At 31.8% G+C, this 27390-nt stretch overlaps 1 protein-coding gene and 1 non-coding gene across 3 annotated transcripts in view; one reads left to right on the top strand and one right to left on the bottom strand.

Annotated features, from left to right (window-relative positions):
• Positions 1 to 13248: 13248 nt before the first annotated feature.
• The window catches only part of Pxd (Peroxidase), a 56395-nt gene continuing 42253 nt past the window's right edge, over positions 13249 to 27390 (bottom strand). The window contains exons 11-14 of one of the 2 annotated variants that reach the window (XM_085207451.1): positions 21857 to 22007; positions 14213 to 14411; positions 13901 to 14009; positions 13249 to 13493 (exon numbers count right to left, since the gene is read on the bottom strand). In XM_085207451.1, coding sequence (XP_085063577.1) covers positions 13421 to 13493; positions 13901 to 14009; positions 14213 to 14411; positions 21857 to 22007 — 532 coding nt within the window. In that variant the 3' untranslated portion in view covers positions 13249 to 13420. The remainder of the gene's footprint in view (positions 13494 to 13900; positions 14010 to 14212; positions 14412 to 21856; positions 22008 to 27390) is intronic. The other variant, XM_085207452.1, reaches the window with a different exon arrangement.
• Positions 19149 to 19222, top strand: TRNAI-AAU (transfer RNA isoleucine (anticodon AAU)). The gene has a single exon. It is a non-coding gene; the product is annotated as a tRNA-Ile (tRNA).

Genomic DNA, 27390 nt, shown 5'->3' with positions numbered 1-27390 from the left:
GTCATATTCTCTAATTTACGTGAAATGTAACTTAATATTTCACCCTGAGTTTGATAACACGTTATGAGTATTCATTCATGTAGATAATGAGAAAATATAAACATATTATAATAGTTGTTACGCTTGGTTAAGACAATTTTAGGTTATAGACTTGTTATAGACAAATATCCGTCGTATATATTATGAGGCCATTCGTGGCTCAGAGGCTCAGAGTGACTGTAAAGCTGACTGTTTGTGGGTTCGATCCCCACTCGAAGAGATGAAATATTTAGATTTATATCTCCGTTTCTTCACTCTGGTGTCGATGCGCGGCGAGTTCTGCCACTCAACGTGCATGCCTCCAGAATTCGACAGAAAGTGGAGAACAGAGTGTCTTAACACGAGGTTCCCTCTGCCTACCCTGCTGTGTGCGAGATACAACGTGAAGCAGATTTCTATACTGAAATAGTTATGTATATTAGTTTATTACATGCTGTTACAAGTACGAACTTTGTGCCAATGTAAACAATTTCTCATTTCTAAACTAAACATTAGTTTTCATACCCCAGCAAGCTAGCCGTTGATTACTACGGATGGTATACCTATAATATCAAATGTAGTGATTATAATATTTATTTAAATTTATATTTTCATTTCTACTCTCTATTTTCGAGGTAAAGCGCGGCGTTAAGTTCCGCCACTCAACACGCAATGCCTGTAGAATTCGGCGGAAAATAGAGAAGGGAGTGTCGTAACAGGAGGTTCCCTCTACCTAACATGCTGTGTGCGGGATACAGCGTGAAGCTGTAGTGACTATGAGATATAAATGACAATGTTATTTCATAATTTAGTCTATAAATGTGTATTAATTATTGCATTTTAGTGTAGCTTGTAATTATAAAATTATATATTATCAATAAATATGTATTTTTTCATGGCAGGTGAATTTTATATAATACTAGTGGGCCCGGACGCGGCTACGCCCGCTTGAACTAATAATATTTATTAAATATATTTATGAAATTATTTTCAGTTTTCAATAGAGATATGCATTAAGCAAGCTCGTTTTGGGTGACGTTTTCTAACAACAAACTTTGCAAATCGTTGCTTAGCAACGCGACGGTTGTTATTAACATGGCGGAATAAATTGCATGTCAAATTAATAAGTATTTTAATATATTGATATATATCGAAAATATTACAAATATGAGAAAAAAAGTATCCTATGTTCATCTCGAGACCCTCAAGTATGTCTATATGAGTATTTTATGACTATTAAATTAGCGGTTTGGCCCTCATTGCGTAAAAGACAGACAGACAGAGTTACTTTCGAATTTATAATATAGGTATGGATGGATATGATGTACCGTTGTTAGGGCGTTAAATTATATTGAAAGTAAATTTACGCCCGAGCATCGCATCGTGGCGACGACGGCAGGGATTGGTTTTTAGATTGTTTGTTATCGCGGCAATTTTTTGTACAAAACTCTGATTGCGGGTTTTTAAAAAAGGGAAAAATTTAATTATGAAAACAGAAAACAACATCCAGGCTTTCGTTTAACCTTTTAAAGAAAAGATCCTATACCTATTTTGACGGATAAGGCCTATATTAAAAATATTTTGGAAGGTAGTTAACACGGTTTTTTGCGCATATATCCCGATCCCATGGGATTCCGGGATAAAAAGTATAGAAGTGCTCCATAGGCTACGTTAAAGCTCCATAGGCTACGTCCTAGTTAAAGTTTAATAAAATTCGGTTTAGCTGCTTCACAGAATAGCCTGTATAAAAGTATAACCAAAGAATATCAATGTTTTGAAAATTGAAATTTCACCCAATTTATTATGCTATATTTATTATCGACACTATTTTTTAAATTTATAAGCCGGTTTAAATAACATAAAAGCTTTAAATACGTTGTTTTAGCTTTTGTTACATAAATACTCTTATTATTTTAATTTCTATGTAAATTAATTTCATAAACATAATACAATGAAGTAGTATTAAAATTTATTTATTAGGAATAAATATTAAGAACAAACCAAAGTAAAAGTCAATATATTTGCAATGTGAATATAAATATCCCATTCATTCCAGCTATAAGGAAAACTTTATACTCTGAACAGGATAACGACCCCATAATATTTATTCGGCCGTTCCTTATAAGATGAAAGTAATTTTAATTCTGAATTAGTAAATTAAGATTGAGAAAGTTGTGAAAAATTTGAATATCAAAGTATAATTTATAAAGCATTTAAATAACAGATACGTAGAGTACATCTTAAATAAGGGATTTTTAGCTTAATTATAACAATTAATTAATTATTTACTACGAGCCACTCATGTAATCGAATTAAAATGTGAATGTATGTATTTTTAATTAGGTAACAAATTTATTATAATTACATCCAGTTTGCAGGATAGCGTCATCTGAACAAAATATCTCCAAAATTACCTAAAATTTATAAACGATATTTATATTAATTTATAACGATTTATCTATACTTGCGTTTACGTTGCCTAATATATGAATGAAAAATTGACAAAGTATTTGTTATTAATAATTAATAGCAAAACATAAATAAATTAACTTACTACTTTCTTAACTTATTCTCGGTTTTAGTGTTATTATTAGATTAGAAGTTAAAGAGTTAGACTTGTAAAATACACTAAGGTGCATTTGATTCTCTTAAAAGGGTCAACAATATTATCTATAGTTGCATTTTGAACTTAAGATAAATAACAATTTTCTGAGAAAACTAAATATTTTACTAAAAACAGTATAATTTATATCTAACTTTGAAAAGATATATAATAAAAATTATTTTGGATTGGCATTGATAAAAAAGTATATAATAAATATTATTAAAATATATTTTTGAAATATTACTCTACTGCGGACAATTAAGCATATGAATTTCAAATTGTTTTTCAATATTGGACCACGTACTCGTAAATAAAGTAAGTGAAAGAGAATGTATTTTCTGAAAATTACTCTTCTGTGGACAATTGAGCATATGAATTGCAAATTCGATTCCGTCGTTGACGACAGATAGGTACAGACACGTACAAAATTCTATCAAACGTTTAAAAGTAAAAAAGTGATTTTTATGGTTTCCTCAAAAGGAAAATACGGAACCCTTATCCGATTACTGTTCCGTCTGTCAAGACTATTTATCTCGAGAACGCGTGAACTTTCACACCATAAATAGTTTTCTTCTTCTTTAGGCATTATTGCATTGCTTTTGTTGCGTTTTATATGAAATTCATTATCTTTTGATATTTCCCTTTAGGGTACTTCCCGTGTACTTATAAAGTTATAAAATTTAGTACGAATTGGGAACTTATAACACAGATACAAATATGAAAAATGGAAATTTATATTTATCAACAGTCCTTTCCACTTTCTGCCGAAATCTGGAGGCATTGCGTGTTGAGTGGCAGAATTCGACGCCGCGCTTTGCCTCGACATCAGAGCGAAGAAATGGAAATATAAACGTAAATAAATATTTCACTTCCTCGAGTGGGGATCGAACCCACTACCGTCGCGTTACAGTCACACCCTTGTGCCGCTGGGCCACGATGGCCTTTAGATATATAGCAAGCTAGGCATATATAACAAGTGAATATATAAATATGATAACATATCAATCAATATGATTAATTAATATTTTGTCAAGGTAATGCTACAGTGTAATAAATAAACAATTAGACAATCGGATTTAACACAGGTTCGTTATTTATGTACCGTGTAAACGACAGATGTCGAATATTGTAATCGCTTTTACATATTGTTTTGTTTGTGGTTATGATAATATGATTCCAATATATGATTTCTTTATTGAAAATATATTGGATATATTTAGATATCAACCATTTGTATGGCAATGTTATTTTTTTTTAAATTTCGTTTTATATAAAAGTGTCTGTTAAAGATGTTAAAATAATATAAAAATAAACATTTTTCGATACTATCCGTATTCTAATAAAATGAGCCGTATTTTAATGAATGAAAGCTTAATAATTACTTGTTCTGTCGTACTTTGACTCTTTAAGCCGTTTTTAAAATATTTTTAAAATATGTCGTTTTTAAAACATTATATTAATTAGTTTCTTATTAGTAAATCTTATATCTGGATTTCTTTTTATAAACTTCAATGAACTGAAGATCAGTTTACTTTTATAAAAAAATATTAAATTCCAGATCCAGACAGAAAAAAATAGTAAATTTAATGTTTTTAGGAATGTCTTGTCACCTGTGGGTGTGAGTACCATGTCTTCTAACAGTAAAAGCGTTGGTTGGTGGATAGAATCACTACTTAAGAGAACTACCAGAAGAATGTTTTCATTTCATTTCAGGTTCACAAGTGAGGCACGGTTGAGATCTGCAATTTTAAAAATATTTCCAAATCCAGTAAAAGTTGAGAACGATAGTGCCTTGACACTGTGTTATTATGGTTGATATTACTCAGTGAGATGAAGCGTGAAGCTCGAAAATAAGATAATATATTTACTTTACAAACAATACACGAAAACGTCAGTTGGTAATATTAATAAAACAAACACGAAGTATTTTCATATTGTTTGGAGACACGTAGCGGTGACGCATAACTAGTGGAAAAGGAAAACCTTTTGTTCTGAGACCGAGGGATAGAAAACCCTTTTTGTGCTATGTTAGATATGTAAAGTAAGAAGTATTTTATAAACGTTTATATTTGATATTGAAATATAAAAAATGAGACCGTCGTGGCCCAGCGGCAGAAGGGTGTGACTGTAACGCGACGGTTGTAGGTTCGATCCCCGCTCGAGGAAGTGAAAGATTTAATTACGTTTATATTTCCATTTCGCTCTGATGTCGAGGCAAAGCGTGGCGTTGAGTTCTGCACGCAATGTCTCGAGAATTCGGCAGAAAGTGGGGAACGGAGTGTCTTAACAATAGGTTCTCTCTGCCTATGCTGTGTGCGGCATACAGCGTGAAGATGAAATACAAAAAAAATGTCATATTTAGCTTTTTTTATATATTCGTATAATTTTGGATTAAAACCGAGCATATTTACTTCATTCACAAAACCACTTTTTTGTACTAGTTTCATTTGGAACAAAAATATATAATAGTTAACAAAGGAGAAATTTGGGTCGCAATTTATTTATAGTCGAATACAAATAAGAATTAATCGTAGGGCAATAATGGAACTATAAATCAAATGCTAGATACTAGCAACTTTTCTTATTAATTCTTTTGGCTAAATATCTAATGATTTTTTTTTGTTTTATGTCATTGGATAGGCTTTTATTTATTTTTGGGGCATAATGATGTGGTGCTCAACTGGCACGCTCGAAGCGCCATAAATAAAGAACCGAACCGATAATGATGTGATGATGAGGCATTTTAAAAAAAAAAAAAAACTTTTATTGACTAAATTTATGATAATTAGTTATTTTAATTAGTTATATGTTAGTTATTTTAATTTATGTAAATTAGTTATGTTAATTAGTTATTTGAGTTATTTTCTTTATGTAGCACATAGGCAAATATAATATAAATAATATGGAATACAATTTTTGATATCATCAATTTATTATTACACAGATATCAATTCACAGGTAAGTAGTTATTTTAGTAGGTAGGTACTAGGTAGATAGATTCTTTTATATTCTCCCCTTTTTATTTTCACACATCTTTCAAATACTAAGTGACAGGCACAGATTACGAATTAAGCAGAAGAAGACTTATTCATATTATTTTATCTCTTCCCCCTGGCATTAATCCCGGCTATTGCCAGGGTCTGCCTACTCAACCTACTCCACTTTGCACGGTCTTTTGCGTCCTCGGTGGTTAGACCATTGGCTCTCATGTCGCATCACGACATCCAACCAGCGCTTCCTTGGGCGTCCGGGAGGTCTCACTCCAGGAACTGATATAGCAAGGCAACTATAATTAAAAATAATTAATAGCAAAAAAAATCATATTATTTTATGTCAATATCAATTATTTATAGATTTACGTGAACTAAAGTAATTGAAAAAAAAAACAGAAATGTATTAAACAGTTCGTACCGGCCATTGAAATTTTGCAAAATCATCAAAATTGTAGTATTTGAATATTCTAAACCTAATTATAAAAAAAAGATAATTTAATGGCTGGGCCTTACAACTAATTCGATTATTATATTAGATCAGTCAATCACTTATTTAACCGTATTAGTTGGTCGGTCAGTCTATTGTAATTTAGAAAAGCAATAAAATAAAAATAATATAAATAATAAAAGATCTTTTGTGTGATAATAGAGTCTCTTATCACTGATTTATCAAATGGTGCCGCGTGGATTGTTTTCTACTCTATAGAGGTCGGTTTGGAGATTAACACTAAGTAATTCGATTATAAGGGATCTAGTTACCGTCTAAATTGCTAGTATTATCAGTAACATATAGACACATATATCTATTTTAATAAGGATAAATGGAGCGTGAAATAGACCTTCAAGATTACGTTATAGCTTAAAAGACTTTGAAAGGGTAAATAAATATATAAATGTATAAACATACATCCTGTAAAAAAGAAGTAAAGGTGGTTACAAGCTTTCTCACTTTCGGGTTCCGTAATCAGACCTTTATCACACGTGCAATGAATAGGGTTCCAATCTTAAAATTCAATTGCTTTCATTATTGTTTTTTTTTATTGATATCTAAGATTACACAAATAATTAATGTAAAGTAAACTATTTTACATAAAAAAAACTTTAATTTTTTCGACTATTCTTTAGAAAATTCTATTATTTTACGGACTCTTAAAAAATACTAAGATAAATGAAAATAAGCAGTATGTTTATATTTATAGTAAATAGTTTAAAACTGTATCAAATTTATCAACGAAAATAAATTATAAGATATAATAAATAAATTGCTTTTTAAGTTAAGAGAAAAAAAATAACTAAAATTACGAGTAAGAGGTACTTATCAACTAATGTTATAATAATATGAAATTTCAAATGTTTTATTTTATAGAAAAAGCTGACATACTACTGTAATTAAATAAACAATATTAATTATAACAATCTAAAATAAGTTATAAACGTATTTTAATATGCAATTCGCGTTTTAGCTACAATAATACTTGTAAATATATTAAATAGCATCTATCTATCACTAGCATCGTCTGAGTCTAAAGTTATTTCAGCAAACACGTTCCTTTCATTATTCCACAATAAGGTTCATTACTTAGAAGCTCTACAATATTTAACCTTTGTAGAACTAATAATATCTTTGTGTTCTATGGAAACGAATATATAAAATAAAGATACCTTCTTGATGTAAGAAGATTTTCTAAGATTTTGAAAAATATATTAAAAGTTAGTACAATTTTTACTTGAGGCCGCTCGTGGCGCAGACAGGTCGTTTGATTCCCACTCGAGGAAATTAAATATTTAATATTTTCATTTCTTCGCTCTGATGTCGAAGTACAACGCGGCGCTGAGTTCTGCCAATCAACACGCAAAGCCTCCAGAATTCATCGGAAAATAGAAAACAAAGTGTCGTAACACTAAATTCCCTCTGCCTACCCTTCAAAATCAATCTTTACTTACTTTAAAAGCGCAAACTGTAAACAAACTCTGTTGAATGCACAGTTTGTTAGAAATTAACGGATATTTCTTAAAGACTAGCTCAAGCAGAGAATTAATCCGGGGCACAATTGCCTTTAATGTAAGTAGACATTTTAACATTCCATCTTCCGCTTCAGCTGGTTTCGATCAAATTTCATTATTAGGAGAATTTGATTAAAGCTTTGAATCTAATAATTTATCAAAGTTGAATAAGCTGCAATCGTTTTTTTTAATGGCTGTGTTTTTTACCGTAAACACTAGGTACATTTTTTTGTTTTAATCTCATTCAATTATAACATCATCTCATAAGGAGGTAGAGATCTCTCTCTGTAAGGGGGTAGAAATATTGCTGTACATTGTCGTCGTAGCAATTTTAGAATACAATAACTGACAATAGTGGAGTACCGACTTCAGTAAATGCTAAAATCTTTAAATTAATTGTACCTCTTTCGCCTCGTCGCCTACAGGTTTAGCATATTTCTACGCTAAAAGCAATTTATGCATTATTATTCCTTGCCTTATACATTAATTTAAAAATAATTCTTGAACCTGCAATCATCATCCCCCTATTTTTAATATAACATATTGTGAAATGGTTTTAAAACAATTTGAGATGGCGATTATGTCCAAAACAATTATTATCCCTACGAGTTCAACTGATTATGTCAGGCGTTAAAAATAGTTTATTTTAAGTACTATGTTAGATAATTTTGTAATAACAGCAGAATTATATAATTTGGTATTTGGAGATATTTGAATATATTATGGCTATAAGCACTAAATTTTTTTTAGGTATTCTTACATTATTAAAGACTTTTATAAGGAAAAATTGTGACCACTGAAATGCTTGTAACAAAGGTGTTATGGCTGTTATAAAAATACATCCACCTGTCGTAAAAGCTTACCAACCCCTGTATGGTCTGCAAAATTAATTTCAAAATACAACACCTGTGTTTTATTGGTTTCGTTTTATAAATATTAATCTGTTCCAAAATTTGAACGTACTCGTAACTCAAGGTGCGCAATGTTCATGTGGAAATTACCCGTTGAGAAAAATAGAAAATATTCTTATAATGAAATTCAAATGTTCCATTTTCTATATTAGTTATTTTCCCTTTTTTTTCATTTATAAATAAATTAGATAAGGAAATATATCCTTGAAATATTTGAAATGAGAGCCGTCTAAATGTAAATCTTCAGAGCGGGAGGTGGTTGATAAATGATGGGGTTAGAGAGAGTGAAGAATGTTTACAATATATTATATAAAACATTTTACATGTTATCGTGCTCTTTTCATACGAAACAAAATACGAGTATATGGAAATAAAATAGCTTTTGTGGGTTCGATTTCCACCCGGGGAAATTAATTATTTTCTTTTCACGGATTTGGACAATACAGCAGAAGTTTGTTGTCTTTACACAAAACTAAACTTATATATATATATAAGTCCAGTTATATATATATATATATATATATATATATATATATATATATATATATATATCTGTAGAGTCGTGGGTTGTTTATAAAGGACACTGGCTATCAACGTGTGACATTTGAACTGTAACATGGATATAATGGTAAACGCTTACAACTCTATAATAACGTAGGAAACGAGAAGTTAGCTTTATATTATTACGATAGTTTCTTGTTATTTTAAAACTACACCTCTTCTTTATACTTGTGGGTTAATATTTTGTTTTTTTATTCAATTTCTTAAATAAAATCTAAAATCTAAAATCATTGTATAAGAAGGGAGCACACAGTAAAAAAAAACAAAAATGGTGGTCACAATATTGTTCATCTGATATCACGGAACTATTCATCGTAGACGTAGTCCGATGTAGAGCATTTGATGTATATTTTTTATATTTGATTTTTATTGTTATAAATCAATAAAAAAATAATATAAATATATAAATAGTAAATAATTTTAAAAGTTTTTTTCTGGTTCTAATTGTAGTGTTAATTCATATAAATTTAAAGCTCAGCTTGGTCCTAGCGAATTGTAACTAGAGAAGATATGTTGACGACATTTTTTATATCTCAAAGATTATTTTATGAGCCTTAACATGTTCCATATAAATAGAGATAACCTATTAAAATATCTTAGATATCATACATCATTCATAAAGACAAAATAAATAAAATATTTGTTTCATCTAAAATATAGGAAATTTTTGTAATATTACTTCTGAATAACGCGGAGAACTCCCACATGTGTTATTTGGTGATACGTTGTCTTAGTCCATAAATTATATGGTAAAAGGGACACCTTTGTTTACTATCTTTGTTATTTTATAGGACAAGGTATGTAAGTATTTATTTGTTTTAGCTTTTTGCCCGTTATAAGGTGAGTACCTGGTTAAAAGTTTCCAGACTGCCTACAGTGGTCAAAGGTGCTCATAAAAATGCAATGTCAGTTATAATTTTGCATTGCAAAATGACGTATTTGCAACAGGCGTGCCCCTGCTCCACCACTGGCACCGTTACTGATTAGTTATATTATTTAAATTGTATTTATTTCGTAGTTCATAATGAGAGAGGAAAACAAAATATTCAATATTTACTATATTTTCATATGGCTCACAGTAAAAAGACAGAGATATTCAAATCTTTGGATAAAATATTAGAATAGAATATACGCGAATTTACGCGAAAATAACGTAAATTTTTGCGCATACCATCTATTCTAAATTATAGGTGCGGTATTTATGTATGTATTTATGTCTGCATCTATGTATGTATTTATGTATTTATATATGAATAGCGTATGTTTATATGTTGGATATAATAAATTACAAAATATCTTTTTGCAAAGTTAACCGCCACCAATTGTATCGTACTATTAGTTTTTGTTAAAAAAAAAGGTTGCCTGTAAGAAATCACTTATAGTGATAAGGCCGCCTATGCACTGTATCTAAATTACAAATTTAATTGTATTTTCTTTGTGCAATAAAGTATTTATAAATAAATATAAATAAATTGACCTTAGTTGTCCCTAGATTCTTGTAAAAGTTGAACAAACGTGAGGTATAACGACTGTACGTGTTTTGAATTAAGGAACAATTTCTGGTCATTTTCTTTTCGCAAAATAATTTATTGATGATCCTCAATCACAGTTTAACTTCTTTTCAAGAAAGAGATTAATATAATTTTATAGAAATAATTAAATAAATTGTAAAGAAAATGAATACTGAGGGTTATTGGTACCATTCACACTCAATGCAAATCGAATGAAGAAAGAATCGTCGTTTTTTTTAATATTCATCATCATCATCATCATCAGCCTGTCCTCGTCCACTGCTGGACATAGGCCTCTCCAATGGCACGCCACTGAGCTCGTGCTATGGAAAGGGCTATGCTTGGAATATCTCTGAAGGATCGAATTCAAAATGAAGTTTTTAATATTACTAGATATTATTATTTCTAATTTTAATTTCTCTGCTCTGCTCAGATATGGTAAGTCTCATCACTGCGCCATGAAGACGGTACTTCCGTCTCCGTCGAGAAGCTCCCACCACAGCACAGCGACGACAGCACAATAGCCTTAACTTACAGCGACGACGACGGCGGTTTTTTTTGCTAATAAGTGAAAACCAATTGTCTGATTGTAAAAAAACAACCAAAATTTTAAATATTCTCATTTTGGTTATATTCGTTAACCAGTATTATCTCAGCAGTACATAGTTTATTTATATAAAGTATAAACATTATTAATTCAGAATACCTTGTTGTTTTAGTAATAACTTTACATTTTAGCATATTGAACGTATTCAATTATATATATTATGATAGGTACTTCTAATTAATTATATAACTTAATAAACTTGTTATAAATTATTAATTTACAATTTAATTTCGAGTTTATTCGCTTTAAAATTATTAAATAATTTAATTATTACAAGACATACTTTATTTAAGAATTCGAAATCTTATAATTCGTTTAAAAATTGTTTAATGTTTCTTATTCTTCTAATTTTAAATTCATAATAGTTTAAATTAATTTAATATATAAAAATATTTGAATTTTTAAACAAAAAGTGTAAAATTTTTCTCTTAATACTAAGTTCCCAACTTCCATCTGTCTTCCTTGAGTGCAGGATACAGCGTGAATCAAATATATTGTAATCTAAAAAAAGTAATACTCCATTCTATTTGAAGATTTTAGTAAAAAAACCTTATAAAACTTTTCTATACGAGAATTAAATAATCATACGAAATTCAAAGTTTTCCTACTTTTTTTGTGTTCCATAAAATTTTGCTAGATATATTTTGGCGGAGTAAGTTATAATAAATTTCGTTAATATTCATTTTCACATTATGTTTGTATAAAGTATATTTATTTAAAGTAAAGGTTATGTTATTGCTTTGAATGGACGCCATATTTATTTCAGAGAATCCATATTACTGATAACAAAGCTACACTGAGCTTTCATATAGGAAAATTCTTATTCAAAAATGTCTAGACTAGTATTCTTATTATTTTAAACATACATAAAGTATCAATTTTGTACAAAATTTCCCAAAAAAAAAGTTGTGAATAGAGTTTCCTAACACTAGGTTCCCTCTGCCTACCCTGCTGTGTGCGGGATACAGCGTGAAGGTGATAAAATTTCCTCATACAAATGAATAAATATTTATTTTGCTTAAGAGTTAAGCTAAATATGAGTAATCTTGTTTGAGGATACTTCTATATAATAAATTTAGTATTGTTTATGGTAAATAAGAAGTTTTGTGTATGGGTTATGGTAAATGATTGTTATCTTACCCCATTTTAGGGTGATTAGCATTAAACCTTGATCACGGCGATAAACTCATTTATACGAGCCATATGTCATAAACCAAAATTATGGGCCTTTACGTAAGCGTTTACGTATGGGTCTTTACGTGTTAATAGTGTTAGCATTTTCCGCCTCTTGTGGACCAGAGTGGAGCAGAGTGGACCTTGACATAGGTCATTACTTACATGTCACCTTCTTTTCTTTCTGTTGTATTTAAGAGGCCGCAGTGGTCCAATGGCTCAGCGGCTGATTATAAGCATGGTTGTTTCGTGTTCCATTTCCACTTAAAGGAATGAGATATTTTCATTTTTCCGCTCTGGTAACAAGAGATAGTGGAGGATAGTGTCTTGTAATTAGATTCTGTTTTACATTTATGAACGGCAAAATATAAAAAATAGAATAATAAGAAAAATATTTAATTTTTCATTTAGTACGAGAAAAAAATTAGGATTTAGTTAAATAATTTGAATATCTTTATAAAACATTTATTTACAATATTATTTCATACGTTATAAACAAACACACAGTACAAAATTGAAATATTTTATAAGAATACATTAACGCAACAATTATGGGAAAAATAAAAGTAAAAAAATATATTACAGCTTAAAGTTCATAGTTAGTAATAGAGCGAAGGAAATTTTAAATGAATAGATTATATAATTACAAAAAATAGTTTTCTCCAAAATGTTAGCTTTATTAACTATATAAACTTACATATATGTAGGTAGTGTATGTACATGTAGTATATGTCTTATAGAATTTTAGCAGTTTAGTTTCATAGAAACATTATTTTTTATTTTAATTCATTAAAATTTCATCAAAATCTATTCAGTAGCAAAGCCAAAGCTTCGAATGATTAATAAATACAGATATAACATTCATTTATGTAAATAAACACAACATGGACATACCATTTACAGGAATTATTTCACATTTACAATAATTATTAATATTATTATAGGCCTCATACAAATATTATTTAAACACCTTATATTTTACCTTAAATTATTTTAACACTGTTATAGTATGTACAAATAATAAATATAAAAACGCATTATTGGTACTTGAAATCCTGCCACAAAGATAAGTCAATTGAAGATAATTTCTCACAAGGCACGGGCATGTTCCTGTAAAAGTTAAACAAAAGTTAATGAAAATTGAAATAGAGCCTGGTCGTTCTGAATGGTCTTATTTTGTATTAAGAAAATGATTTTTTGGAAAAAAGATTTAAGTCTGTAAATGCGACAAGTTGTGTGGCCGATTCCTATTTAAAGAAATTAATTGTTTCATATTTTAATTTCTGAGCTCCAGTGTCGACGGAAAGCGCGGCGTTAAGTTCCGCTACTCAAGACGTAAAGCCTCCAGAATTCGGTCGAAAATTAAGAATGGAGTGTCTTAACACTATCCTACCCTTTGCCTACCCTGCTGCGTGTTGGATAAAACGTGAAGTTTCAAAAAACCTTTCTATTTAAATACTTAAATCCTTACATCAAAATTAGTATATCGTTATTCATATATATAAGTATATATTTACCCAGATGAAATTTGCTGGAACGCTTTGGGCTGCATGTGACGGATACCATCGCTGTTGTCGCATAATATTCGTGCAATTGATGCGCCTTGTCGAATAGAATCCAGTTGTTCTAATTGAATAACAAATATGATATTAATATGTTTTTTTATATTTTAATAAAAACTTTATTTTTTATTAATAACAATTATTAGGGTAAAATAATAGTAGCTATATTAATTAGATATTTTAAGATATTATCATATTTTATATTTAAAAGTATGTAACATTTTATATCTAAAAATATAACAATATACATTTCAATAGTAAACTTACGTAATGAGAAAGCAATTTCTGGATCGCCATTTTCAAAGAAGAATCTATCTCCAGTTCTTGTTCTGTAAAACTGTTCGGTGAGAATACATAAGAACGTTGGTCCCACTTGTGTCCCAGGCACGTTCCTTTCTATAGAGCCTCCTACTACCAAGTCGACGTCTTCGGGATTTTCATATATTGCTTTCAATATTTCTACATTCTGTAAACAATTAATATTTGTATGATATATATATATATATATATATATATATATATATATATATATATATATATATATATATATATATATATATATACTAGCGACCCTATTGCGGCTTCGCCCGCTTTTACTACTGAATTATTCATATAATGTATGTTTGCAAAGCATTTAAGATAATGTGAAAATTAATTAAACCCTAATGCAACCCGCATTTTCGTAGTTTCAATAAGGATTTTCCAATTGTTTTACACAGCAAGGATTTTTTAGTAGGTACCGTAATTTTAAAACTGTGCTACTAATCTTTTCAAGTACTTATTAAAATATATTTAAATTACTATTTTTAGATAGTTAAATGACATTAAATAATACATTCAACTCGAATTATCCAATACGTGCAAATGCATCTAAATCTTCGTTGCTATAGAGGCAGGCGGGTTTTTTTTTTCGAGCTTGTGGTTAATGCTGAAGAGGGTATTCTGTTCCTGATGAAAAGCAAGCACTACGTGGCTGCCTGTGACGAAAATTAAATAGAATGCATCGGCCGGGAATTGAACCCGGGCTGCCCGCGTGGCAGGCGAGCATTCTACCACTGAACCACCGAGTCGTGTAAGGCAGGCGGGCGCGGCGGACTCGCTTGTATAAGCATAACGTCGCGAGGCGCGTTTCGCAGCAAGGATTTTTTGATATTGTAACAACTTCTAAAGTACTTATTAAAATGAAAAACAGAAAAGACAGTTTTGATCTACATTAAATGGCCAACGTAACTAATATACTTATTTATATGCTGAGAGTACGGGATAAGTGAAACTTGACTCGATACAGTTGATGTGTGAACGGCGTGATGTGTCAATAATTAAATGCGTTTTTCTCTAAAACTATTTGCAATTTCGAAATAGTTTAAAAAGCAAATTTTATGTTCGTTTAACGTAGAAATTTAATAAAGTATTTTAAAGGATAAGGATTAATACCATTATGGAAAAATATCCCTCACAATAAAAAATATATTGAAATTTCTATTTTTAGACAGAAATATGATCACTACACGTTATTCTTAAAAGATACGAATATGCCATCGCGGACTTTTTTGTAGATCTTATTAAGAGGAACAATACTCCAGTACATTTTTTTCATGTAGTGTTTACCATTAAAGCAGCGCATGCGCCAAAGTGTCTCAGCGGGTAGGACTTTAGACACATTTGTCGTATTTATGTTAATTTACATAAGAATGTACAAATAATAAACTATATATAAACCTTCCCTGAGAAATACTCGACCTAATGGTGAAGACCGCATCCAAATCCATTGGGTGGTTTAGAAGAAGAAGAGTTAGAAAGTTCAGACAGACACAAAAAGCGACTTTGTTTTATAAGATATAGGATAGGATATACAGGATGGAAGAGGCAGCGCTTCTTTTATTGAAACTGCATATAGGGTAATATATTTCACACCCACACCTAAGAAATTAATGAAGGTACCTCAACAGTTTGGACGTAGGAATTTTTTTTCATTTCACGATTTTTATCCATACCTGTATTTCGTGTGACGCACACATACGTATGCGACGTTGCCGCTTTGACAGGTAAGTGTGTGCGTGCCTATGTTATACTTTACAAATGGCGTTTTATTTTAAAACGATAATTTTATCATTTATTTTGTTTGAAAAAATAACTTTTTCATTTTTGGGAATTATTTTTTTCCGAATTATATTAGGCTTTTATAGAGTAGTTAAAACTGTGGTTTCATTTAAAGTGGGGCAGACAATTCCACCCTGTATATAAGCGATATGTAATTTCATCGTTTATTGCGAAAACATACATAAAATATGCACAGACATACAATACTGGTTTATTTTAGGTAAAAAAAAATGTATTAAAAAATAATAATATGGGATCAATCTTTTTTTTTCTATTTTTTTTAAATTTATTGGTCTAAATAAACAGTGTACCTACATACATATAAATAAAGGAATATCGTAACAAAGTATATAAATGTAACACCAACACTATTTACCACAGTAACCTAATAAATAGTGGATTTTTTAAATTCTACGTAGTTCTAATAATCATTCTAAAAATTCTGAAAAAAATATTCATATATAAATGTCTCTATATTTTTAAACAGTTACAAAAACACATATGTAAAAATCTATTTTGCTCTTTGACAAAGTGGCGAACTCTTAGTAGTTTATAGCAAAGTCGCTTGACTAAAATTGGCACAAGTACAAATATTCTACTGTGGAATAAATATTCTTGTCAGAGTGTGCTCTTAAAGTTTAGGAAACACTGTCATGTCGCGTTCGCAAACAGTACTAAAAAATTTCAATTTTTCTCTTTTCACATTTCAATTTCCATCTGAATAACAAACTAAACTCATGCTACGCTGCTACGTGCAGGATTTTTATAGAGAAGTTTATAAAAAGAATAATGTTTTACATAATATATGTAAATTTATATTTATATATTTTTTTAGCTTCACTCTGTATTCCGTACATAGCAACCTAGTACCTACCCGGTGGGAGCCTGAGAACTTATTGTAAGACACTAAGTTCCCAATTAAGTGTTCGATGGCGAAACTCAACGCCGCGCTATGCTCCCTTACAGGAAAAAAAATTCGTTGAGGAAATGAAAATATTAAATATTTCATCATCCTCTCCAGTGGGAATCGAATCCACAACCGTCGCTTTTACAGTCGCACATCTGTGCCCCTGCGCAAGTATCTAAGCAAAAGTATCTATGTGAAGCTTAATCAGTAACGTATTAATAATTAATTTTAATTAATGATATGATATTTATTTTAATATTATTTATTGTAAGATTCAACAAAGAAAATCTTCCCTCCTTTCTGCTTAAAAAAGACATTCGAGTTTTAGGTCAAAACCTTACACATAGTTAGTTCTAAACACTCATTTAAATTCTTTCCAGACTGAGATAAATGTTGCTGCAAAAGTACTATACAAATAAACGACCTTAGAGCACCACAAATCTAGAAACAAAATGTAGTAGGAAGTTTTTCCTACTAGAATGAACCTAATAGAACCTAATATTCTATTTACAACATGTACTTCCTATACGGGAAGTTATAAAATAAGCGCTATAAAGATAAAATTTCAATCAGAAAAGGGTATAACTTAATAAAAGCCAATAACTTGGTTTGCAAAAAGAGGGTTCCAAAGGTTCCGGATGACCAGTTTTATGTTTATTTCCAAATGTGGGTATTTATTCCCAATAATAAAAAAATTTGGTTTTGCACTAAAATATTTTGATTATTAGAAAATATGCAAAGAAGCAGCTACGTTCTTTTCATATAATAATATCAAAGTATGAATCGTATATAGTGTTAAGACAGTCCATTGTCCATTTTACGCCTAATTTACAAGACATTGCTTTTTTGTTGGCGTAAGTCAACGCCGCGTTTATATAATTGTTTTTTCTATCTGCCTTGTAATTTGTAAGTACGTAAACGATTTATAACTTTTGTTTATTATAAAATATGGTTATTATCACATACGTATTATTATTTTAAATATAATATTTTTATTATTTACCTTTAAAGATATGTCTATAATTTTATTATTCGTTAAATTTTATTTTATTTATTGTAGACGTTATTTGTGTTTAATAATACAATAGTTATGAATTGTTTATATAGGTGTGTGTACTATTGAAAGAAACTGAACGAATTTGGTTGAAATGTGTTCAGCTACTATGACGTAATCCCTAAGGTGTTAGTAAAGTATCTTCTTTTTGAGTTTCACACATCGCCCGCATTTTACGGGATAGGCAAAAAAAATAAAATAAAAATAATTCAGTTCAAAGAAAAAGCTATTCTATTTATCGGCCAAATACAGGGTCGATGAGTGGTAAAAATTCAAGTATGCATTCTTATTAACATAGAAATACCCAAAAGCCACTCGAGGAAATGAAAATTTAAAATATTTGATTTCCTCGCTCGGCTCAAGGCAAAGCGCGGCGTTAAGTTCCGCTACTCAAAAACATATTTTTATTGTGAACAGATTTTTTTAGCTTGGTAAGATTTTCAGGGCGTCAAAATAAAGATGTGAGCTGCAAACACTTGTCAGCGACGTTTCATTCATTGATATTAAGTAAGAAAAAGAAAACATTGTAATACAACCTTTTAAAGAAAAATACATAAAAAAATCATAGAGCTATTTCTTCAGAGAAGAGATAACATGTCGTGCATCTTTAGCGGAAACATTTGCACATTTAAATTCTCAAGAGAAGCCACAAAGTTGCATCGTAAATATTCTTTTTGTATGCTTTTGTATCTTTGTGACCTATAAAATTTTTATTTCACTATTAAATATTTTAATACGTGTAAATTTTCTATAATAACCGGTTAAGGGAAGTATAAAGTGTGAGTATACGTAAGTGTTCCCGTGGGTTCCGCAACTCAATACTGAATGCCTCTATTTTCGGCGGAAAGTAGGTTCCCAGGTTCCCTATATCTATCCTACTATGTACAGGATATAGCGTGAAGCTATTAAAAAAGTGAAGAGTGAATGTTCTGGGGAATACAATATAAACTTGAATACGGTTGTTATTTATGTTATTAGAAATTAATTTACTGCATGTCACTTTAATTAACTAAAAATTTCAAAAACGATTGAAACAAAAGTTACTTCTTCAGTTATTTTGCTATAGAATGCTTAATCATTATTATTGATAATATTACAATTTAAAATTAAATACGATGTCTTATTTTAATCTACGGTCAAACGGCCCATTAGCTCAGTTGGTTAGAGCGTCGTGCTAATAACGCGAAGGTCGCGGGTTCGATCCCCTCATGGGCCAAGACAACTTTTTATACATATTTCATCTTAATTATAAAAAAAAATTGGTCATATTGTTAAAATTTCATATGAATAAAATCAAAGCGATTTTCTTTTTGTCTGTATGGTATATTACAAAATAATAACCGGGAAAAATGTTTCCTTTGTAGAAAATTTCGGCATTAAAAATGTTTTATTACGCTATTTCTTTAGACGCCTTTTAGGCTTTAATGGAATTGTTAAAAGCATCATTCATCTGTAACGACTGTTATTTAGTATAAAGAAAAAAGATCTAATAGAAATTGAAATTGGATAATAGCAATAATATTATTAACAATTGCTAAACTAAGGAAATTCTGAGAATAAATAATATATAGAGCATTTTCAATAGATATGAAATAGTAATAAATTTAACTTTGATCGATGTTCTTTTAGGTATAGCGCGCACTAGTGATTTTTGTCACCGTGACTGTTGCGTGACTGTCACCGTGTACATTACACTAAATGAAGGTGCGCGCATTTGGATACGTGACAATTTGGTGACTTTTTGTCCGCGGAGGCCGGCAACACGCCCGTGACGCAACTGTCACCGCGTCCATAGATTTGTATGCCCGTGCGCGCATTAGCAACTAAATGTCACCTCGCCCTTGCGGTTTCCATACTAGTCGTCTTCCGCATAAACATGAAACAGCAGCGTGTTGCATTGCAGCACCGAATTTTTATTTCAAGAATGGCGTCAAGTTCATCACCAAGGCAAAACGTGTGTTTTCATGAAGATGAAATAGACAATGACAATACAGATTGACGAAATTGAGTTGAGGCCATTGCTCTAAGACAAATGAAAAGTTGAAAGCCAACATTTTCTACATTTGCTTTTTTTTCTATTTCTTAATATAAGTGCACAGACAACCATCTCTTCGAGATCCATTTTATCAATTGTAAAAAATTTCGTCACTGTCATCGCAAGTGCGCGCAGTGGAGAAAAGTATGATGACATGTGAGTGACAAAAAATTTATTGTCACCGTGACAAAAGTTACCAGTGCGCGCTAAGCCTTACTACCGTTTAATTAGCTTCTGTAACTCCTTTGGCGAAATACATAATTACAAACATCTATCTTATATATATAGGGCCAGTTGTGGCACTAGGGTACAAGCGTGTGACTGTAAAGGCAGGACAGGACAGGAAATATTTCCTCCCCCTGCATAGCGTGAAGTTGAAAAAAATCATATAAATGACATATATTTCCAATTAGAGAAATATATTCATCATCAAACTATTTCAAGAAAAGTTATCAACCAATTGTTGAAATAAAATCTGCTCATTAAATATATTCTATTTTAAATAAAATCAATATTATTTAATTACACTATTTGCCCTAAATAAGTTACTAAATTACCCGAAACTTTATTTATTCTTTAGTAGAGTTTTGTCAATTCCATATAAGCAGTTTCCTTTGAGAAGTAAGCAGAGGGGATACAAAGTATAAAGTGTTTTGATGCTTGTAATTATTTGAACGTAGTACATATATATAAGAATATGGTAAGATAGTATTTTTGTTTGTCTATTATATTTGTTGTTGTATGTTAACTCTATTATCTGCGGTAGGTACCTGTGATGTTTTTTTAAAGGAAAAAAAGATATATAGGAAAAAAATCAGTTTACTTATTAAAAAACTATATCAACGACGAGTAGAGTTCACGGTTCTAAAACAAATGACTGAAATGCAATAAAACTTTAAAAATATTACAAAAATATTATTAAAGTATTACCAATGAGCAATAGGTATACACATTAAGACTTATGTGATTTTCTCATAAATTGTCAGACATGGACCAAAAAAACATGGGATCCCTCGGGAAACTTTACCTTTCAAATAAAAAAAAATATCAAAATCGGTTCACCCAGTCAAAAGTTATGTAGTTTTAAGGTAACAAACATAAAAAAAATACAGTCGAATTGATAACCTCCTTTTCTTACAGAAGTCGGTTAAAAATATAAATACTTCGGCAAATACAAACAAACAAAAAACTACTAAACTCGTGCAAAGTGAAAATGACGTACATCTAAAGTTTTGCGGCTTTAGTAACACTTGGAAAACTATCTGAACTCATGAAGCCCCAGATCATTATGTCACCATGGAGATGGATTGTAAGATGTACAGATATATCATCCAATTAATATAATTATTGTTCATATTATTTTCCTCTTTGTAATGTCATTTATTATGTATAGGTTAGGAAGCTAATTAAAATTAAATGAAATTATTGAAGTGCAAATTGTTGACGTATTTCGTTAAATAAATATAAGTTATTCTGTATTTGTATATGTACTTGCAGTGAATTAAACTAGTGTCTTACATGCGGCTTCACCCGCTTTAATTGCTTTTTTTTACATTATAGCCAAATTATACAAAATCTTTAGTTAAATTGTAGCATATGTGTTATTGCGATAAACAATATTACTGTAAAGTTTTATCTAAATCAGTTTAGTAATTAATGAAAGTGGAACAAATATTTATACCCACAAACATTGAAATTTGCGTAACGTAGGTAGTGGAGTGTCTTAACACTACGCACAATCAGCCTACCCTGCTACATGCAGGATATATCGTAAAGCTAAAAAAAAACTATATATAAAATAATGTGAAAACAAACCTCTTTAGGTATAAAATCTCGCATTTCACGGAAAGTTTTAGGCACGGGGAGCCCGCAAGCGGCACGCGTAGCTATATAGCTGCCGAGGCCGTGGTCCCGGCCGCGTTGGATGTCCGTCGCGCGAAGGTCTCCACCGAATGTGTTATTACGCCTATGGAATTAGAAAAAGAATTATAGCATATATAAATATAGTGTTATCTGAAATATAGTGTAAGTTTTTGGGGTACCGGTAGGTTTATTGAAATTTTGTAGGTCGCAGGTTCAATTCTAGAATGGAAAAATTATCTTTTGTTTAGCTTCTCGCAGTATGCCGCATATATCAGGGTCGGTAAAAGAAATCTGGGAACCTAATGTTAAGTCACTCTATTCCCATTAATAATACACTTTCGTTCTGCACTTTCAGCCGAATTCAGAAAGCATTGTGTGTTGAGTGGCGGAAATGAAAATATTTCCTCGAGTGGAAATCAAACTCACAACCTGTCGCGCTTAGAGCCCCCTTGTGTTAGACTGGGCTATATTATCTATTAACAAAATTCAATTATTACTAAAATATTATTTTTGTTACACAAGTATTTAAATATTAAAATAGATTAATGTGAACTCTGCTTGTGAATTTGCATTTAGTCTGAATTACAATTCCCAGGCAGGCATTGAAATTGTAGTCTATAATGTTATAACGTAAAACAGAACAGGTGAAACGTGGATCACGTACGTTTCACATACAAAAGTATTAAATGGATAAAGCTATTTAATAAGGTATTATGAAAATTTTTACTTGGCTTGAAAAATAATATTTAAATTGAATATTTAATTCTTTTTTTTTAAAAACAATGTATATATTATTAAATTAGTTATAAATTTTATATTTATATGTATAGTGAGGTAAATAGAAACCTTAGGTTAGTTAAACTTGTTTTAAATTAATTGCAAAAAAAATAAAATTCAGCTACTCTTAGCGCACCGGTACTAGCGTGCGACTGTAAATGCGACAGGTCGTAGGTTTAACTCGAGGAAATGAAATATTGAATTTAATCATTTCCTCGCTTTGGTAACGAGGCAAAGTGCGGCGTTGAGTTTCGCCATTCAAGGCGCTACCCCACCAGAATTCAGTAGAGAATGGAGTGTCTTAACACTAGGTTTCTGCTTGCTATGTGTGAGATACAACGCGAAGCTAAAAAAAAAATTTCTTTCACAACCTTTCATAAAATTAAAAACTTAGAAAGAAATTAAGTCAATAAATACTTAATTAACATCTAATTATTATATACTAGTGGACCCGGACGCGGCTACGCCTGCTTGAACTATAAGAATATTTATTAAATATTATATAATATATTTATTTTTATAAGGATAAATAGCAAAATATAAGTTCATTTTGGGTGACGTTTACTTAAAACAACAAAGAAACTTTGTAAACCGGTGCTTAGCAACGACGGTTGTTATTAACATGGCAGAATAAATTGCATGTCAAATTAGAAAGTATTTTAATTTATTAGTATATATGCGTAATGTATATGTGGGCTTTAGCATCAGGGTGATGCTAATGATACGAGACTTAATATTGAACTCTTTTATTGCATATTTAATTTGGTTATTTATACGCTACAAAACAATAGTGGAACATAATTTCACAATTGCATTTGTAGTGAATAAATTCAGGTTGCTGATATAGCGTGTTTATACAGAATATAATAAGACTAGTGCAATACCCCTACAATACTCTCCCCCTTTGGGAAAAAAATGTACAAAAATAAATATAAAATAACAAAAATTAATTGTTTAAAAACCAAATCGAACTACAGGTTTAATTGTTCGGCCTGACCTAGTGACTTGAAGCGGTGTTTTGCTGTCGTAGGCTCCTGCGTTTGCGCATTGTTGTCGTTCTGCTGATGTTGCATTCGTGGAGTCATCGCCTTTGTTTATAACGAAGGCTGGCTTAAGTCGGTCAATCGATATGACAGCTGTTTTGTTGGAGCGTTGAACTTTAAAGTATTTTTCATGTTTTTCCAAAACTTTGTAGGGGCCCTCGTATGGTGCGATCAGTGGTTTTCTTACAGCATCGGTCCTGATAAACACATAGTCGCATGTACTCATATCTTTGAACACGAAACTGTTGTCTTTGTTCTTCCGCTCATACGATGTTGGCTTGACGTTGTGAAAAATACGACGTAACTGTTGAACAAACTCTTCTGACGAGGTTATGTTGTTTTCTTTAATGACGTTAAAAAATATTCCGGGAATTTTAATATTCGTACCGTATACCATTTGTGAAGGGCTGACTTCACTACCATCTCGAATTGCGGTGCGAAGTCCTAATAGTACAGTAGGTAACTCTTGTGACCAATTAGTAGAATTACCGCGTGCAATAATAGCTGTTTTCAAAGTTCTATGCCATCTCTCCACTATTCCGTTTGACTGCGGATGATAACTTGTTGTTCGAAGTTTTTTAATTCCTAGTAGTTTTGACAAGGATGAGAAAAGATTTGACTCAAATTGACGTCCTTGATCTGTTGTTATCCTTAATGGACATCCGAATCTTGAGATCCACATGTTGTAAAACTTCCTTGCCACTGTTTCGGCGGTAGCTTCGGCTACCGGGGCTGCCTCCGGCCACCGAGTAAATCGGTCAATAAACGTAACAATGTATCGGTTATTATTAGATATAGGTAAAGGTCCCACAATATCGATGTGCACATGTTCAAATCGTTCAGATTCGGGGAACTGCATGAGTGTCGAATTATTGTGACGCGTGATTTTCGCTTTTTGACAAGATACGCATTGTTTTGCCCACGTACTTGCGTCTTTATTCATTCCAGGCCAGAAATAATGATACGTTAACATTTTTCTCGTCGCTCTGACGCCTGGGTGCGTTACGTCATGTAATGTACTGAATATTTCATTTCGAAATACTCGCGGTACATACGGTCGAATTGCACTTGTTGACACTTCGCAGTATAATTCTTTGTTGCATGGTAAGGTGATTTTTTTCCATTTCAGCTTATCATTCTGTAACAGTTTTTTTAATTCTGGGTCAACTATTTGTTGAGTCGCAATATCGCTCCATTCTATTTTATTTGGACAATTAATCTGCGATACGCGGGATAATGCGTCAGCTACTGCATTTTCGGCTCCGGAGACGTGTTGAATTTCGGATGTGAATTGAGATATGTAGTCTAATTGTCTTAGTCGTCTCGGTGATATTTTTTCTTTAGAAACAGATTGTTTTTGCTTAAACATGTAAGTTAATGGCTTGTGATCTGTGTACACAATAATTTCATGTCCTTCACAATAATTTTGGAAGTGACATATCGCCATATAAATTGCCAACAGCTCTCTATCGTAGGTGCTGTATGCTTGTTGAGCTTGAGATAGAGCTTTGGAGAAAAAAGCAATAGGTTTCCATTCGTTATTTAATTGTTGCTGCAGAACGGCTCCGACGCATGTTTGAGATGCGTCTGTCATTATCGACAGCGGTGCGTGCGGAGAGGGTGGAATCAGCGCAATGGCTCTTTTTAAGCTATCCTTGCACTGATTGAAAGCTTCCCTAGTTTCGTCGTTCCACTCGATTGTGCGATTGTCTCTCTTTGAAGTTCGGCCACACATGTATTTATTTAACGGCGCTTGATGTGTAGCTGCGTTCGAGATGCTTGTACGATAAAAATTGAGCATCCCTAGGAATCGCTTTAAATCACGAATTGTCTTCGGTAGGGGATACTCGTCAATTGCCTTTACTCTACTTGATAATGGAGTTATACCTTCTGGCGAAATTCTGTAACCGAGGAAATCTATTTCAGACTGGCCATATATGCATTTCTCTGTATTTATCGTAATACCATGTTTACTTAAACGGCAAAATACTTCCTCAATATGTTCTCGGTGAAGATCTTCAGACTCAGACGCAATTAAAATGTCGTCGACAAAACAAAATACATAGTCGAGGCCACGCATTATGTCGTTCATGAAACGCATGAATGTTTGGCCGGCATTGCGTAGTCCAAAGGGCATACGTGGAAACTCAAAAAGGCCAAATGGAGTAATTATAGCGGTTTTTTCAACATCTTCAACTGGTATTTGATTATATGCTCGTTTGAGATCTATTCGCGAAAATATTGTCTTCTTAGGCAGGAGATATGTGAAATCCAGCAAACGCGGAATAGGATATCGATCGGGCTTAGTAATGGCGTTTAGTTTTCGATAATCACCACATAGTCTAATACCTCCTTCTTTTTTCTTCGTGACGTGGATAGGACTGGCCCATGCGCTTTTGGAAGGCCTGCATATGCCCATACTTAACATGTGTTCAATTTCTTTCTTAACGAGTTTAAACTTCTCTGCTGACAACGGCCGACACTTTGAAACGACCGGATGACCTTGAGTAATTATTTGATGTACGACCTCGTGCTTAGGAGTCTCTTTTGCGCAAAATGGTCTGGTTATATCTGGATATTTTTGCAATAAATCTGCGAAAGGCGCTTCGACATTGATTGTCGTAATTGAAGGTGCGTTAGTATTAATTATCCTTGCCGCACTCAATAATCCTGTGACGCCGTCGACTAACCTCTTACGGCTCATATCGACTAATAAATTATGCTTTTCTAGAAAATCGGCGCCTAGAATAGGTTGCTTTACGTCTGCTATAACGAAAGTCCATCTGTATTGTCTTCGTAATCCCAGATCTAATATAAGCGTTTTTTCGCCGTACGTCTTAATTTCGCTCCCGTTGGCCGCATATAATTTATATTGATTTGATATTGAGGCTTTATTTGTTCTCGGAATTACTGAAATGTTCGCTCCCGTATCTATTAAAAAACGATATCGACTTTTGCGGTCGATAACGCAAAGACGGCTAGATGGAAAAATAGCATTGACGTCCGTCTCCGTCAACACTACTGTGAGTTTTTTTGAAGAGGTTTCCAGGAGCAAGGTGGCTCGCATTTATGGGCGAATTCTTTATATTTATAATGATAATAACATAGGCTATGTTGCCTGCCTCGTGAATCTCGCCTTGATCTTGAACTGCTTCTATTTCTTCTATATGGTTCTCTTTGCCGCCCCCGAAATCTGAATGAGCTTTTTATTTCTGCGATTTCAATAGATAATTTATTGATTTGTGACAATAATTCATTATTAATGAAATCTGATGATGAGGCGTCGACTTGTGATACCTCGTGAATTTTCATATTTTCCATAATTTTATCTGCCATAGCGGCTAAATTTTCGAGCTTTTGATCTTGACTAACCATAAGGACGGCTCTTATAGAGCTCGGTAATCGCTGAAGCCATAAACTGTGTAGTGTTGAGTCAGCGACATTCGCATTCCTTGCTAATTCGGACATCTTTCGTAGTAGCTGTGACGGCTTTTGATCGCCTAAATCCATCTCGCTTATTAACTTTTGAAATTGACGCTCAGCGGATTCTTCATAAATTGACAATAACCTTTGCTTTATTATGTCATACTTTTGTTCGGACGGCGGATTCAGTAACAGATCACCTATGTGTTGAATAGATTCCCTACTTAGTTTCGAGATGACTAA

The sequence above is a fragment of the Heliconius melpomene genome, chromosome 3, assembly GCF_056956725.1.
Source record: "Heliconius melpomene rosina isolate 202511_hmr_F chromosome 3, ASM5695672v1, whole genome shotgun sequence".
Classification (NCBI taxonomy): domain Eukaryota; kingdom Metazoa; phylum Arthropoda; class Insecta; order Lepidoptera; family Nymphalidae; genus Heliconius; species Heliconius melpomene.
Note: the sequence above shows the minus strand (reverse complement) of the source record. Positions and strands in the feature narration are given on the sequence as shown.